Below are 14,903 nucleotides of genomic sequence, written 5' to 3' on the forward strand. Positions count from 1 at the left end.
GGGCAATTAGGGATGGGCAATAAATGCTGGCCAGCCAGAGACACCCATATCCCACAAATGGCCAGAAAAAAAATTGAACCTGCACAGTTGGCGTTGCTCCCCATCACAAAACAGCCATCCAGCCAGCTGAGCTATCCGACGCTGTACACCATAGCCCTGAGCAATGGAATTGATTCAATTCCTGGCCGGTGACCAGTTAGTAGAGACTTCACATCGGGGTCAGGATGTTGAAGGCCCACGTCCCATTCCAGGACTTGGTCACATATTACCAGGACAAAGGAACTGGTCTTTACATTTATTGTTAAATTGAACTCCTGGATGATGGCGTATTAAGATGTATGGCACCATCCCGTGTACCAACCAATATCATCACAAACAGACCAATTGCTCATTCATGTTCCTAGAATCGTGTGCTACAGCATTTGCTTATGTAAAAACTGAACTTATACCTCAATAAATAAAGATTTTTCAACGAAATGTTACAGAAGCTGTAATATAATCAAGAAACTACAAAGGGTCGTAACCAAAGCCCAGTCCATCACTCAAACCAGCCTCCCACCCATTGACACTGTCTACACTTCCCACTGCCTCGGAAAGGCAGCCAGCATAATTAAGGACCCCACGCACGCCGGACATTCTCTCTTCCACCTTCTTCCATCGGGAAATAGATATAAAAGTCTGAGGACGCATACCAACCGACTCAAGAACAGCTTCTTCCCTGCTGCCATCAGACTTTTGAATGGACCTACCTCACATTAAGTTGATCTTTCTCTGCAGACTACCTATGACTGTAACACTGCATTCTGCACTCTCTCGGTTCCTTCTTTATGAACGGTATGCTTTGTCTGTAAAGTGCGCAAGAGACAATACTTTTCACTGTATGCTAATACATGCAGCAATAATAAATCAAATCAAATCAAGTATGAGTTTTCTCTATTAAATGATTGGAGGCAGTGAGGTTTGTGTAACGAGAGATTCCCAGAGTAGACAGGTTAAAAAAAACAGGTAAAAACTCTCACTCCTAAAAGTTGCCTATGCTTAAAGGTTGTATGTTATATTGTCATTATATGTTAAAGGAGTTGTATATCGTAACAGATTCCTGTGCAACTGATCAACATTGATCTTTGTGTTTATTTTTGCAAACAATAATTTTGTACACCTTAAAAATGGACACTAGGTTGTGTCTACTGAAGAAGGCAGGAGGATCAGGTTTGACTGTAACACCGGCCTCTAACACACACATAAAGCTGCTGACACTCACTGTCTAGGCTCACTAGATACTTTGAGGTGCCAGAGGGCTGGTCCCCCTGGGATCATCCCTCAGCACAAGGTGGGGGAGGGGGTAGAATTGCGCGGCAGAGTACACCACATATTATAATAAATAACAAATATTTACAGGAGAACCCAAGTATCTAATTTAATCTCTTGTTCTGCTGATGAGTTAAACCACAGTGTAAAGGCCTTGAGGTTATCAGAACCACTTGATTGAATTGCTGCTGTATAGCTTACTGCCTGCCTCCTACCTTGTGTTTATTCTCGGCACTGTCTCTCTCTGGCACCTACATGAAAGGGTTTCATCTGCTGTCTCCTGGCGTGAAAAGGTACAGACACCGAACAGTGGGTTCTTTGTTGCTCTCTATGTGGAATCCTCCCAGGAATCAATTATCTCATATAAATATAGTTCATGTCATATAAACCCAAGCATAGATATTAATAATGAATAGCAAAGTCATTATCTTTTATAACTGACTATTTGTAAACAGTGTCGTACAGCTCTCCCAGTATGGAAATTATCTGTATTTGGCTGCAGCCCAAGCAGAGGATCCCCTTATGAATCTTGCTACGTTAAAGAGTTAATATAGGATTTATTCAAAATACCTTAGGGGAGGTTCGGCTTTTTAGTAAGAAAATTTATGAGGGCAGAAACTCAGCAAAGCTACCATTGCGATTCCCTGAGGTGATGTATAGTGGAACTTGTCACTTGACTCCGTTTCTCATGTAACCAGATGGGCTCCAGGGACTGACATCCTGTCAAATAGATGCAATGGCTGCTTGCCTAGGTATTCATTTCTTTTTACACAGTCTGATGTAACTGTTGTGCTGGGCTGCCACAGGGTCACATACCATTTTTTGTCCCACACATATTCTCATGCGAAAGCAAGGTGACCTCATTGTGTGCTAAAGCAGCTCTTCACCTTGCATGATTCCAATGCTGCCAGTTGGCGCTGGTCTCTTTTTTTGATAAGCAACTATAAATTTGCACAGTTTACGAAAAAAACATGGGCTAGTATGGCGTCCATTAACTTGTTAGAATATTACCACATTTAAACACAATGTTGCGTGGGGTGGCACGGTGGCACAGCGGCTAGTGCTGCTGCCCCCACAGCGCCAGGGACCCGGGTTCAATTCCGGCCTTGGGTCACTGTCTGTGCGGAGTTTGCACATTGTCCCCGTGTCTGTGTGGGTTTCCTCCGGGTGCTCCAGTTTCCTCCCACAAAGATGTGCAGATTAGATGGATTGGCCATGCTAAATTATCCCTTAGTGTCAGGGGGATTAGCAGGGTAAATAAGTGGGATTACGGGATAGGGTGGGATTGTTGTCGGTGCAGGTTAGGTGGGCTCAATGGCCTCCCTCTGCACTGCAGGATTCTGTGTTTTAGCCTTTATTGTTTTTGAATATCCCCAAGTTATCTGCATGCAGTTTACAAGGTGGAAGAATGATCTTCAAAGGAAAGGCTTGGATTTATACAACGTTTCTCTCGTCACCAACATCTCAAAATGCTTTACAACTAGTGAAGAGCTGTTAAAATGTAGTCACTGTTGTCCTGTAGCAAATGCAGTAGCCAATTTATGCACAGCAAACTCCCACCGACATCAATGTGATAATGATCAGATAATCCCTTTCTTTATTGAGGAATAAATGTGGCCCGGAGGCTGGGGATAACTCCACCGATCTGCTTCAAATTAGTACCACGAGATCCCTTACATCCATGCAAGCAGATAGAAGGGCCCTTCAATTAACTTCCCATCCACCTAGTGCAGTGATCCCCCAGTACTGTACTGGAGTGCCAGCCTTTATCTTTGTGCTCAAGCCCTGGGGTAGGATTTGAACCCATGCCCTTGTGAGGTAGAGGCAAGAACGTTACTAGCTGAGACACAGCTGGACTGACAGAGTGCATGATGGGAGCAATGCACTGTGGGCCGTGTCCTAGTTCAGGTGCACTCAGCATAATTATCTGATGTTCATGATAAGAGTGATTTTCACAGGTGTAAATCAATGCAAAGGTCTCTCTGTTTAATTTATTCAACATTTATATTGGAACAATTTCTGAAATAGGTTGGGCATCTGATTTCTGACGGTATTGGCTTTGTACTAGCTGAGCTGGCTAAGGTAGTGAGTAGCTGATCCATTCAAACCCAGATGCGCCCAGAGCCATACTCCCAGCTGAGTTCGCCAAACGGGGGGGGGGGTTGCAGAGGTTCCACGAGCAACCTCGACCCTTCTGACTTAGGGAGGGAAAATTAGCCACGGTTCCTGCCCTCCATTGTGGGATGTGCATGGAAATTAGGATTGTAAGGGCGTTGTGGTTGGATGCCCTGTCAGCAGCAACCATCCAGGCACACGTCCGAAGAACGGGCACTCAGTGAGGGGTCTGGATGCTAACCGGTCTCTGTGGAACATGATAATTAGTCAACGGAGGTCAAATTTAGCTTTTGAGGAAGTGAGGGATGGTTGGTAGCCAATCAGCTTCCTGTTATTTTTCCCCTCAATCCAGTAGAATGGGAAGTCAAGTATATTGGTATAATGGGAGGCCACCGGCTACTGCCATTTGGCACTTCTGCCAAAATTAAAATTTATTCCCAACGACCCACACACACAAAACACCTTCAGAGGAGGCGAAAGAAAAATGCCATGTTATAAAGCAGAATGATTTAAAAATGCAGAAAAAATCTGGCAGCAACATCCAAATGGCAATTAATGCCACATATTGTGTATTATGTTTTCGTTACATCCATAGGAAGCAACCACTCACTGAGGTGATACTGGTCAGGCTTCTGAGAATGTACTTCAAGAATTTTTTTTATTCATTTGTGGGACACAGGCGTCGCTGGCTGGCCAGCATTTATTGTAAGAAGTCTCACAACACCAGGTTAACGTCCAACAGGTTTATTTGGTAGCACAAGCTTTCGGAGTGTCACTCCTTCTTCAGGTGAGTGAGGAGTTGTGTTCACAAATAGGGCATATATAGACACAAACTCAATTTACAAGACAATGGTTGGAATGCGAGTCTTTACAGGTAATCAAGTCTTAAAGGTACAGACAATGTGAGTGGAGAAAGGATTAAGCACAGGTTAAAGAGATGTGTATTGTCTCCAGCCAGGTTGTCTCCACATCACAGCATTTATTGCCCATTCCTAGTTGCCTTTGAGAATGTTTGAGTCTTCACCTGCTCTAAGTTCTACGTATTCTGGAAATGTTTCCTGTTGACACTGTCCAAAGAGAACAGAAAGCTATTCCATCTCTCAAGGTTGATACCAACATGAAATCTTACCAAAATGTATCTAGCCGTTTGATAGTACAAAGCTTGAGTATTGCCAAAAAATGACATTTTTGTTGAAGCTTTTCCCCTTGTACTCGGCAGGACAATCACAAGGATACTAATATCAGGGGAAACAACAACTCCATACTGTATGAGAAGAGGGTGTTGATTGGTTGGCAAGTGGACTCTAATTGGTCAAGGCATTTTCCGCAAAATATATTTATTCAACTCTAAGGTAGTGATAGCGATGAATTCTGCAAGCAATAATTTACCATTCTGCCACTTCATTTAATTTTTTAAATATAGAATATGCAATGTTTTCATGACAGTTATAAAAGTATTTCATTCTTTCACCCATTACCCTCCTTTCCTTCCCTAAATGGCACATTAACAATCATGTTTGTCTTTGCCCAACTAGCGAACTAGTAGTACTATAGCTGCTGACACCTCTGTTGCTGTCTTAATGAACTCCCTGACATATTTCCTTGGCATTTCTCCCGAAAGCAGTATTATGGACTATTTTTGATCCTGTCCCTCACTGCACTAATTGTCACCTTGGCTCAGTCAGCAGTGCTATATCATCTGTGAATGACAAAGCCCCATGGATTCGAGCCCAAACACAGACCTCGAGCACATAATCTAGTCCAACACTGAATTCACTGTGTCGTGACATCCCCTACCGGATGTGGATTTTTTGGAAAGGGACAGGCTCAGCTGTGATGCCTCCGGCACTGAGGGAATGTTCCATTCTCCGAGGCACAGCCATTCAAATGAGATTGAGATCATGTCTGCTTGTCCAGGTGGGTGCAGAAGATCCCATGACACTATCTGAAGAGGCAACACTTATAGACAAACCAAACAGACTAAATGGTTGCTCATCATGGGGGAGTCCAGAACTAGGGGTCATAGTTTGAGGGTAAAGGGTAAACCTTTTAGGACTGAGGTGAGGAGAAATTTCTTTACTCAGAGAGTGGTGAATGTGTGGAATTCACTACCACAGAAAGCAGTTGAGGCCAAAATGTTGTGTGATTTCAAGAAGAAATTAGATAAAGCTCTTGGGGCTAAAGGGATCAAGGGATATGGGGGGAAGGTGGGATCAGGATATTGAATTCGATGATCAGCCATGATCAAACTAAATGGCGGAACAGGCTCAAAGGGCAGAATGGCCTACTCTTGCTTCTAGTTTTAATGTTTCTATGTTTCTATCTCATTTACTGTCTGTGGACCCCGGTGTGTTCGCTGGACAATTGGCTGTGACTACACGTCATTAGTTCCGTAGGGCTTTGGATCTTCATTAGGAGATGAAAAGTGATGAAGAAATGTAAATTTCTTTCTTTCCTAATCTACACAAACTAAAAGGTGCTTTCAATGTCAACTGAATCTTTCAAGGTAAAGCTTGGGACTCTGCATAGTACAGAACAGGAAGATGAATTATCCGTGCTACGATAGCTGATTTTAGCCAGGGCAATGATAGAGACGCTATAGTTGGCTGCAACTGGAATGGGGAAGAAAGTACTGACCAGTTTCCTAGTCCTGACTGCTGTACAATGATCACTGTAGAAATTGTGTGGTTGGAACATCAGGTAAGAATTGGATCAGTCTCAGCTGCAAAATTTCACAGTCGAATGATCCACAGATAATCATCATTAGTCCAACATGTATAACTGTATCCAAGATGGAGCCGGAGTGAGGCGACTTGCGATGTGTGCTCAGCATACCTTCTAATTCTATCTTTTACTCTCATTCTATGCTTTTAAAACTCTAACTCTTATAAACTCTCTAGCAATGCTAATTTGATCTTTCTCTACACCCCAGTTATGACCGTAACACTACATTCTGCACCCTCTCCTTTCCTTCACTATGATGTGGAGATGTCGGTTTTGGACTGGGTTGGGCACAGTAAGAAGTCTCACAACACCAGGTTAAAGTCCAACAGGTTTATTTGGAATCACAAGCTTTTGGAGCACTGCTCCTTCATCAAATGAGTCGCCTGATGATTAAAGGATTAAAGGACTTTAACCTGGTGTTGTGAGACTTCTTATTGTTTCCTTTTCTATGAATGGTATGCTTTGAATAGTGCGCAAGAAAAAATACTTTTCACTGTATACCAATGCACGTGACAATAATAAATCAAATCAAATAATGATCATTTAAGCGTGGTACAAAATGGTGACAGCCAATTGCAAATTACCCCTTCATGAGGAGAAAGTCAATGCCTTCAGGATAAGAGGGGACAATAGGGCACAGAATTGGAGCAGAAAATTGTTTGATTAAAGAAATGTGTTCCAATGTTGGTAAGTACGTTAAATGAAGAATCGACTGCGATCCAATTAACTCGTGCAAAATGTTTTCATGTCACACCTCTGACCCAAAATAGACCATAATTAGAAAAAGCAGTTGGACTTCTTCCAGTTACCAGATGCATCTGGTCTGAGCAGAAAAGCAAAAACAATTGAAGCCTCAAATTTTATTTTGCCTGAAGGCAACATCATTTGATGTTGACTTAAACTATAATTACTGGCACCACGCTTAGCTCAGAAAAGCTGATGGCAAAGGATTATCTTCATTTCGGAGTAATGTTCTTGTTTTTTTTTCCCCAGAAATTGCAGCCTATCCAGTCATTTTATTCAACACTCTGACACGTGATGCAGAAAGTCAAAAACAGATTGAAAATTCATTGTGAGGTTCTAATAGGCCAAATTATTCTTGTTTCTATGAACTTGCAATCAATAAATTTGAACCGGAGTGATGTGACGAAGCACGTTGGCCCAAGTCTACGATGCCATGCGGTGAGTTCTCAGTTTCTGGTCATGCCAGCCGGGAGAGGTGAGGAGATGCTGAATGGATGTTAGGTGATTCGCCTCAAGAAGGGTGTCTGCGAGAGTCTCATGTAAATTGTGGTGAACAACACTTGCAAAGGGAAAGCAAAGAGACACCGAGACAGACTCACACATGAGCAAGATGCAACATGCAATAGAATCAGAAATGCAAACATAAGCGACTGAAAGAGGAGACAAGGGCAAGATGTAAAAACAGAGGCACAGACATAGATTTCATCTTAACCTGTTCTGTATCTGGTGGGGTGAATCATAGACTCTTTACAGTAAAAAAAAATCTCTTATTGTATCATGGACCCTGCACATATCTGCCCTGGCAGTGAAGATGATAATCTACTCCGAAGTAAGGGATTAAAGCAGGTATTGCCAGGACAAGCCTCCTCAACATTTCAACTGTATTTTTATTGCATTTTGAACAATCTCAATATATTTCCCTCTATTAACCTACTTCCCAATTTATTCCAAACATGTATCACTCTTTGACTATATATAACAGGTACATTTTCTGATATCTTTTGAAATTTATTTTGATCAACTTCCATTATGTTCCCTGGTCCCAATTCTTCCCATACCTTACAGTGAGAATCAAGTCTATCATATTATACCATTTAATGTTTGATATATTTTGATGACCATAAGATGTAGGAGCAGAATTAGACTATTTGGCCCATCGAGTCTGCTCTACTATTCAATGAGATCATGGCTGATTTGATGTGATAATCTTCAACTCCACTTTCCTGCTTTATTCCTATAACCTTGATTCCCTTACTGATTAAAATCTGTCTATCTTAGCCTTGAGCACACTTAATGACCCAGCCTTTACAGCCTTTAGTAAGAATTCCATAGATTCACTACCCTCCAACAGAAGAAATTTCTCCTCATCTCTGTCTGAAATGGGTGACATCTTACTCTAAGATTAAGCCCACTGGTCCTAGACTCTCCCACAAGGGGAAACGACATCTCAGCATCACGGGCAGCACGGTGGCACAGTGGTTAGCACTGCTGCCTCACAGCACCAGGGTCCCGGATTAAATTCCAGCTTCGGGTCACTGCCTGTGTGGAGTTTGCACATTCTCCTCGTGTCTGCACATTCTCCTCGTGTCTGCGTGGGTTTCCTCCGGGTGCTCCGGTTTCCTCCCACAGTCCAAAGATGTGCGGGTTAGGTTGATTGGCTATGCTAAAAATTGCCCTTAGTGTCCTGAGTTGCGTAGGTTAGAGGGATTAGTGGATAAATATGTATTGATATGGGAGTAGGGCTTGGGTGGGATTGTGATCGGTGCAGACTCGATGGGCCAAATGGCCTCTTTCTGCACTGTAGGGTTTCTATGATTTCTATGAGTTTGTACGTTCTCCCCGTGTCTGCGTGGGTTTCCTCCGGGTGCACGGTTTCCTCCCGCAGTCCAAAGATGTGTGGGTTAGGTTGATCGGCTATGCTAAATTGACCCTAGCGTCAGGGGGATTAGCAGGGTAAATATGTGGGGTTATGGGTCTGGGTGGGATTGTGGTCAGCGCAGACTTGATGGGCCGAATGGCCTACTACTGCATTTTAGGGATTCTATGATCAGATGAGGTCCAATTTTAACTATTATTTATTTAACTTTTTCTAATCTTTCCTTTCATTTTCCTTTACAGTTTTCTGTTCCTTTCAAATGTAAATGTTTTTGGGGCTGGTGTTAGAACGGAACGCAGGCTTTTAAAGGTGGTCGGACTAGTGCATTGTGGAGCTTTAGCATACCCATACTTAACTGTTCTGGCTATATACATCCAACAAATGTGTCATTTTTCATTACTTCAAAACATTGAGTAGTTATTGAAAAGTTGTGTGTGTTGCACTACGTCCTTTTTTGAAGACATTATGTTTATTCAATTTCATTATTTTTACACCTCACAATTTATGCCCTATATGTAATAATTTGCATTGAATGTTTTGCCATATGCTTGCACAATTGCATAAATCCTTTTGCTGTATTTACTATCTCTACGATTCTACCGCTCTGTTTTATGTTGGCAGAATATTGGAGCATCTTCCATCTGGTTTCAGTAAACAGGTCATTTATGGCGATAACAACGGATAGGAATCGAATGATTGATCCTTGTGGGGTTCCACTCAGCACTCTCCTAGTCAAATATTACAACTCCCGCGAATACACTTTACTTTTTAACCAATTTCTTATTTTAGCCTACGTTTTTACCTTGAATTCCTGGGGCTCTTAATTATATATTTCATGTAGGATCAGAGCATCACAGGGAGCCTCTGGCTGCAATAGCTCTTTATGAAGTTAGTGCGGGTAAGCTCCATCCAATACCTAGTGAACATGGTCATATAATACAATTCCAATTCTCTTCCCGCACCTAATGATGCACTAAGGCTGACTTTTGTCCATTTCCATAGCTAGTAATTCCCAGAACAGGTCGCTGGTCTGTTGCTTATATCTTGATGCGCGTCACTTCACATCAAGCGTGGCTGACCAAGAGTCTCTTCCGTTCTCACCATCAGCCATTGACACATTTGGAAGGATTTGCAGGTTCATACTCAACCTGTTTGGCCGCATTATGAATGCACCTTCCTTGACTATCAAGGCCTGGGGTGGGTCTCACGATGTGGAGATGCCGGCGTTGGACTGGGGTAAGTACAGTAAGAAGTCTCACAACACCAGGTTAAAGTCCAACAGGTTTATTTGGTAGCAAATACCATAAGCTTTCGGAGCGCTGCCCCTTCGTCAGATGGAGTGGTTATCAGATAACCACTCCATCTGACGAAGGGGCAGCGCTCCGAAAGCTTATGGTATTTGCTACCAAATAAACCTGTTGGACTTTAACCTGGTGTTGTGAGACTTCTTGCTGGGTCTCACACCCAGATCTTCTGGCTCAAGAGGCAGAGATGCTACCCACAAATCCTCTTCCTATAATACAACGCTGTCCCTAATTCACTCAAAGTCACTTAAGCGGGTCTAGGGATGATCGATGTGGGAAATGGGAAAAAAGATACACTAGTACAGGAGCTGGAGTACTTCTGCAGTTGGGATAAAGAAGGTGGAGATGAAAGATCTTTCTTGCTCTTACTCCTGGCCTGGTACAGTAATGCTTGACGTTAGTACTGCTTCTCTAAAAAGGAAAATGTTCAATTTCCTACCACTAGCAACTTCCACTGTGATGAACGTAAATACATTCTGAAAGTCCAAACTATTAAGTGCAAAACAAGGATGTGCCATTATTTTATCTGCAAAAGATTGAAAGCAGCAGGAGGATTTGTCACAGAGAATATTCCCCATAAAGTTTTAAAGTATATTTGTTAGTCACAAGAAAGGGTTACACTGCAATTAAGTTACTGTGAAATTCTCCCAGTCACCACAGTCCAGCACCTGATCAGGACAATACACCTAAACAGCACGTCTTTCAGAAGGGGGGGGGGGGGGGGGGGGGGGGGGAGGAAAGAGAGAAACCGGAGCAGACATGGGGAGAATGTGCAAACTCCACACAGACAGCAACCCAAGCTGGGAATCGAACCCAGGTCCCTGGCACTGTGAGACAGCAGTGTGCCACCCCATACAAAACTATTTTTATATTTGTTCATTATTTCACTGATGGGCCAATCATTGACTGGATCGGCCTTGTTAAGCAGAAGCACATTTGCCTAGCAATTTCTCCACAATCACAGCAATAAATTACTTCTTTGGCCTCATTCAGGGTAAACGTTAGCCTTAAGACCCCTAATGTATCAAATGCTGACTTAGATGGCCGTTAAAATAAAATGCTACATACAAGCGGAATGAGAATTGTGACCCGAGTACATACATTTATTAGATTAATGTGGTAAATATTCATCAATGCAAGCTGTCAATTTTAACTCATCCCTTTTCTCTAGTGATTTGAGGTAAGTGTGTTCCTACATCCATTAAAAGATAATTGAAAATCACACAAGGGGACAGATTCTGAAATAGAGGTAAAACTATTTGGAAAAAAAAATACATCTTTTAGCATTTCATTTCAACACCAAAGACAATTCTTTATTTAAAAAACTTATCAAAGTACAAAAGAAAAAAAATGTACAAATCACCATTTCATTTCACAGTTTAAATATTTACAGCAAGGTCCAGTATTTTTCAGTATGAAAGCCCAAGTGGAATGCTTTAACATTGATAATGTAAAATATTTCAAATGAAAAGAAGTGACATTGGCATCTTTTCTTTCACTCAAGCAGAGTGGCTCATGTGTGCTTCATATCCCAGGCTACAGCTACACTGCAGCTTTTGGTTTCAGACCAGGTATCAAGTGATGTGTAGCATACCAGTCACCAGACTGTAGTTTTACTGTACAATCCAACCAAATCCTCATCACATGTGCTTGGGCAAGTGAAAAGCCTCCAATAGGAGAGTGAAGGCAGCTCACATTCGCTCTCTCAACATCAAAAAACACATTTCCCTGCCTTGGCACCTTTTAAAACACAGCTTCACACCAGGCAAGAGTTTTACTGCAGCTAAAAGCACGAGACATCAAGAGGCCTTCTTGGAGCAGCCTCACGTCATTAGGCCTTCGTAAGGTTGGGTGTCAGACTGGAACTACTTCACATTGATAGGAGTGTGGTTGCAATTATTGCACCCCAATATTCATTTAATGAAATACTGCTTTCGGTACTCCCAAGTGTTTGGGACATGAAGCTGAATTACATTTTCAGGCAAAAAAAATTATACAAAGTTCCTCCCTCAGTCCACTTGTTATCTCTGGAAACACTTGCAGAACTAAATGTCTTTTGCAGCTTTTGACAATTGTGTCCTTGGCTTGCATATCATCTGTCTACAAAAAGCTACACGACACTTTATATAATAAAAGTAGCATCAGAACAACGTCAGTGAATCGCAGAACATTTTGTCATGTTCCGGAGGAGACTAAGCAATTTTGAAAGAGGAAGAAGAGAGGGAAAAAAAAAGAACACATTCAGTCCTCTCTCAAATATTCTAACTTTCCAGCCAATTCTCCGGGATCGACCAGCTTACATGTAAAAGGGTTAGCCCGGTACAACCAAAATATTACAGGAATTCATTTTCAAAATCAAAAGATTACATAATATCCAGGATGCTGAAGATTCTAAATTGTAAACATCAATCCCTAAAAACAGTCTTCACGTTTCCTGGAAGATGCCAATCATTCTGTCCTCACGTAGTGGTTGGCTTGCGTCAGTCCAACTCCTCACCAACCATCTGCTATTTTGACACTTGTTCCTCATATTTTGGTCCTTTTATCTTAAGCACTTAGAGCACAGGATTTGTCTGTCATTGCTGTTGTATATGCTACATTGGTTCTTGGGGAGGGTGTGGAAAATCGAGGTCGAATTTGGGTCAATTAAAAATCCTTGAATATAGATTTTTGGCAAGTAGTGTGCTTTTGACCATTGAGTTAATCCTTTAGGAGACCCTATTGATGAGCTATTCTAGAATGTCTTAATTGATTATGGAATGAGGTCCGCAGTTCATCTCTTTCTCTTCTGATGCCTGAGCATCTTCTTGCGTTTAATGATCATTTCATATAACCTCTCCAGGCCTTGCTGCAAGCCCTGTCCATTCACCGCACTGGAACTCTGGATGTGGTGCAGAGTGGACGCGCCCAGTTCATTTAAACTTAGGGATTTCTCCACCTCAGCCACAGAGAGAGCCCCAGGTAGATCCTGCTTATTGGCAAAGATTAATACCGGCACTCCTTGATTTTCCGAACTCCTGGAAATTTTGTGGAGCTCAGCCTTGGCCTCCTCCATCCTCTCCATCTCGGAGGAGTCAATCACGAAGACAATGCCGTCCGTACGCCTGGTGTAGGACTTCCACAGAGGCCTCAGTTTTTCTTGGCCACCGACATCCCAGACCTGGAAAGTGATGCCCCTCGAGTTGCCAACGGGCACTTTGATTTTCTCAGTGTTGAAGCCTTTCGTAGGAATAGTGTTGACAAACTCCCTTAACTTCAGTCGGTACAGCAACGTGGTTTTCCCAGCTGAATCCAACCCAATCACCACCACGTGTAGGGACTGGAAAGGAGGCAAGAAGGTTCCATTGGGTGTGAGCTCAGAGAATTGATTCCCCATTGCCAAATATCCTCGTCAACTCCCCTTTAAGAACAGAAAAGTCTCCCAAGTAATAACTGTTGATGTTTTTTTATCTTGTAGGAGACAAGGCGGAGATTCTTGGCACCTTCTTCAAAGCCAGTCTGAGTTCATTGGACGCAATTTGTTTAAGTGCTAATTTAGAGAAAAAAAAGAAGTTAACATCTGGTTAGTGAAACCATACTTTAAACCCTTTTACACCTTAATGTAACTGAAACAAGTAAGTTTATTTATTAGTGTTACAAGTAGGCTTACATTAACAGTGCAATGAAGTTACTGTGAAAATCCTCTAATCGCCACACTCCGGTGCCTGTTCAGGTACACTGAGGGAGAATTTAGCATGGTCAATGCATCTAACCAACACATCTTTTGGACTGTGGGAAGAAACCGGAGCGCCCGGAGGAAACCCACGCAGACACGGGGAGAATGTGCAGACTCCGCACAGACAGTGACCCAAGCGGGGAATCAAATCCAGGTCCCTGGCGCTGTGAAATGGCTGTGCTACCCTTAACTGGTGAAAACTCGTTTGGAGTAAAGATTAAAATACAAGTCTTGCATATGACATTCCCTGCCTCTTTAAGAATGCCATTTTAAATATAAATGCCTTTGCGAGTATAATTGCCATTGCAAACAGTATGGGACCTTACCAGGCTGGGAGTCATATAAATGATAATGTCGAGCTCTGTGTAAAAACGGAATCAATATCTTGACCAAATATTTTAGAAGATCAAAGCAAACGAGATTCTTCATCTCTTTTGACCTGAATGGATGTAGCATTTTTGTGTGTGTCACTCACCATCAAGCCGGGTTTATTTACACTCCCGGCGGTTTTAAGCGTAAACCCCTTTGATCTCTGTTTATTTACTAATCACATGCTTCCTGATTAGACTCAGCGAGAATCCATTACGGTCAAAGCAAAGCAAACACCAAATTAACACATCACTCTGAAGTGCTCTACCCATGGACCCAGCCTTTGAAGGTTTCTGCTGGGTCCTAGCTTCACACAGGCCAGCAACAATACACCTAGTCCATTCATCTGGCTTTTAAAAAAGGTTCGTAGCGGGCAATATTTTTGCAACTCTTATTCCCCCCTCCCCTTTCCCTCGGGGCGTTTAAAATAAATAATTGTTCACCAATATAATCAATGGCAGGCAGAACGCCACATCCAAAAAAGAAGTCAATAAATGAATACAAGTCTTTGAAACTACATCCCTCCAGGGTACTTTGTTTCAATTATCAGAAGGGTTTAATTTGTAACAATCCAAGGTTTGTTGGCAAGCTCTCTCTCTCTCAAATTGATCGGCCGAGGCGTTCAGATCAAGGGCAGCACAAAGATGTTTTTTGATTATAACGTGGAGAGGCCAACGATGTGAGGAGGACACTATTAAAGAGACCGAAATCTGCATTTCAAACAAAAAAAAGGACTGGCAGATGAAAT

At 42.3% G+C, this 14,903-nt stretch overlaps 1 protein-coding gene across 1 annotated transcript; it reads right to left on the minus strand.

The window, feature by feature from the left end:
- Positions 1-12,731: 12,731 nt before the first annotated feature.
- Positions 12,732-13,586, minus strand: arl4d (ADP-ribosylation factor-like 4D). The gene has a single exon (XM_078224475.1). The coding sequence runs from the start codon at positions 13,445-13,447 to the stop codon at positions 12,845-12,847; it is 603 nt and encodes a 200-aa protein (XP_078080601.1). The 5' UTR covers positions 13,448-13,586; the 3' UTR covers positions 12,732-12,844.
- Positions 13,587-14,903: the final 1,317 nt, after the last annotated feature.

The sequence above is a fragment of the Mustelus asterias genome, chromosome 11 (genome assembly GCF_964213995.1).
Source record: "Mustelus asterias chromosome 11, sMusAst1.hap1.1, whole genome shotgun sequence".
NCBI lineage: Eukaryota > Metazoa > Chordata > Chondrichthyes > Carcharhiniformes > Triakidae > Mustelus > Mustelus asterias.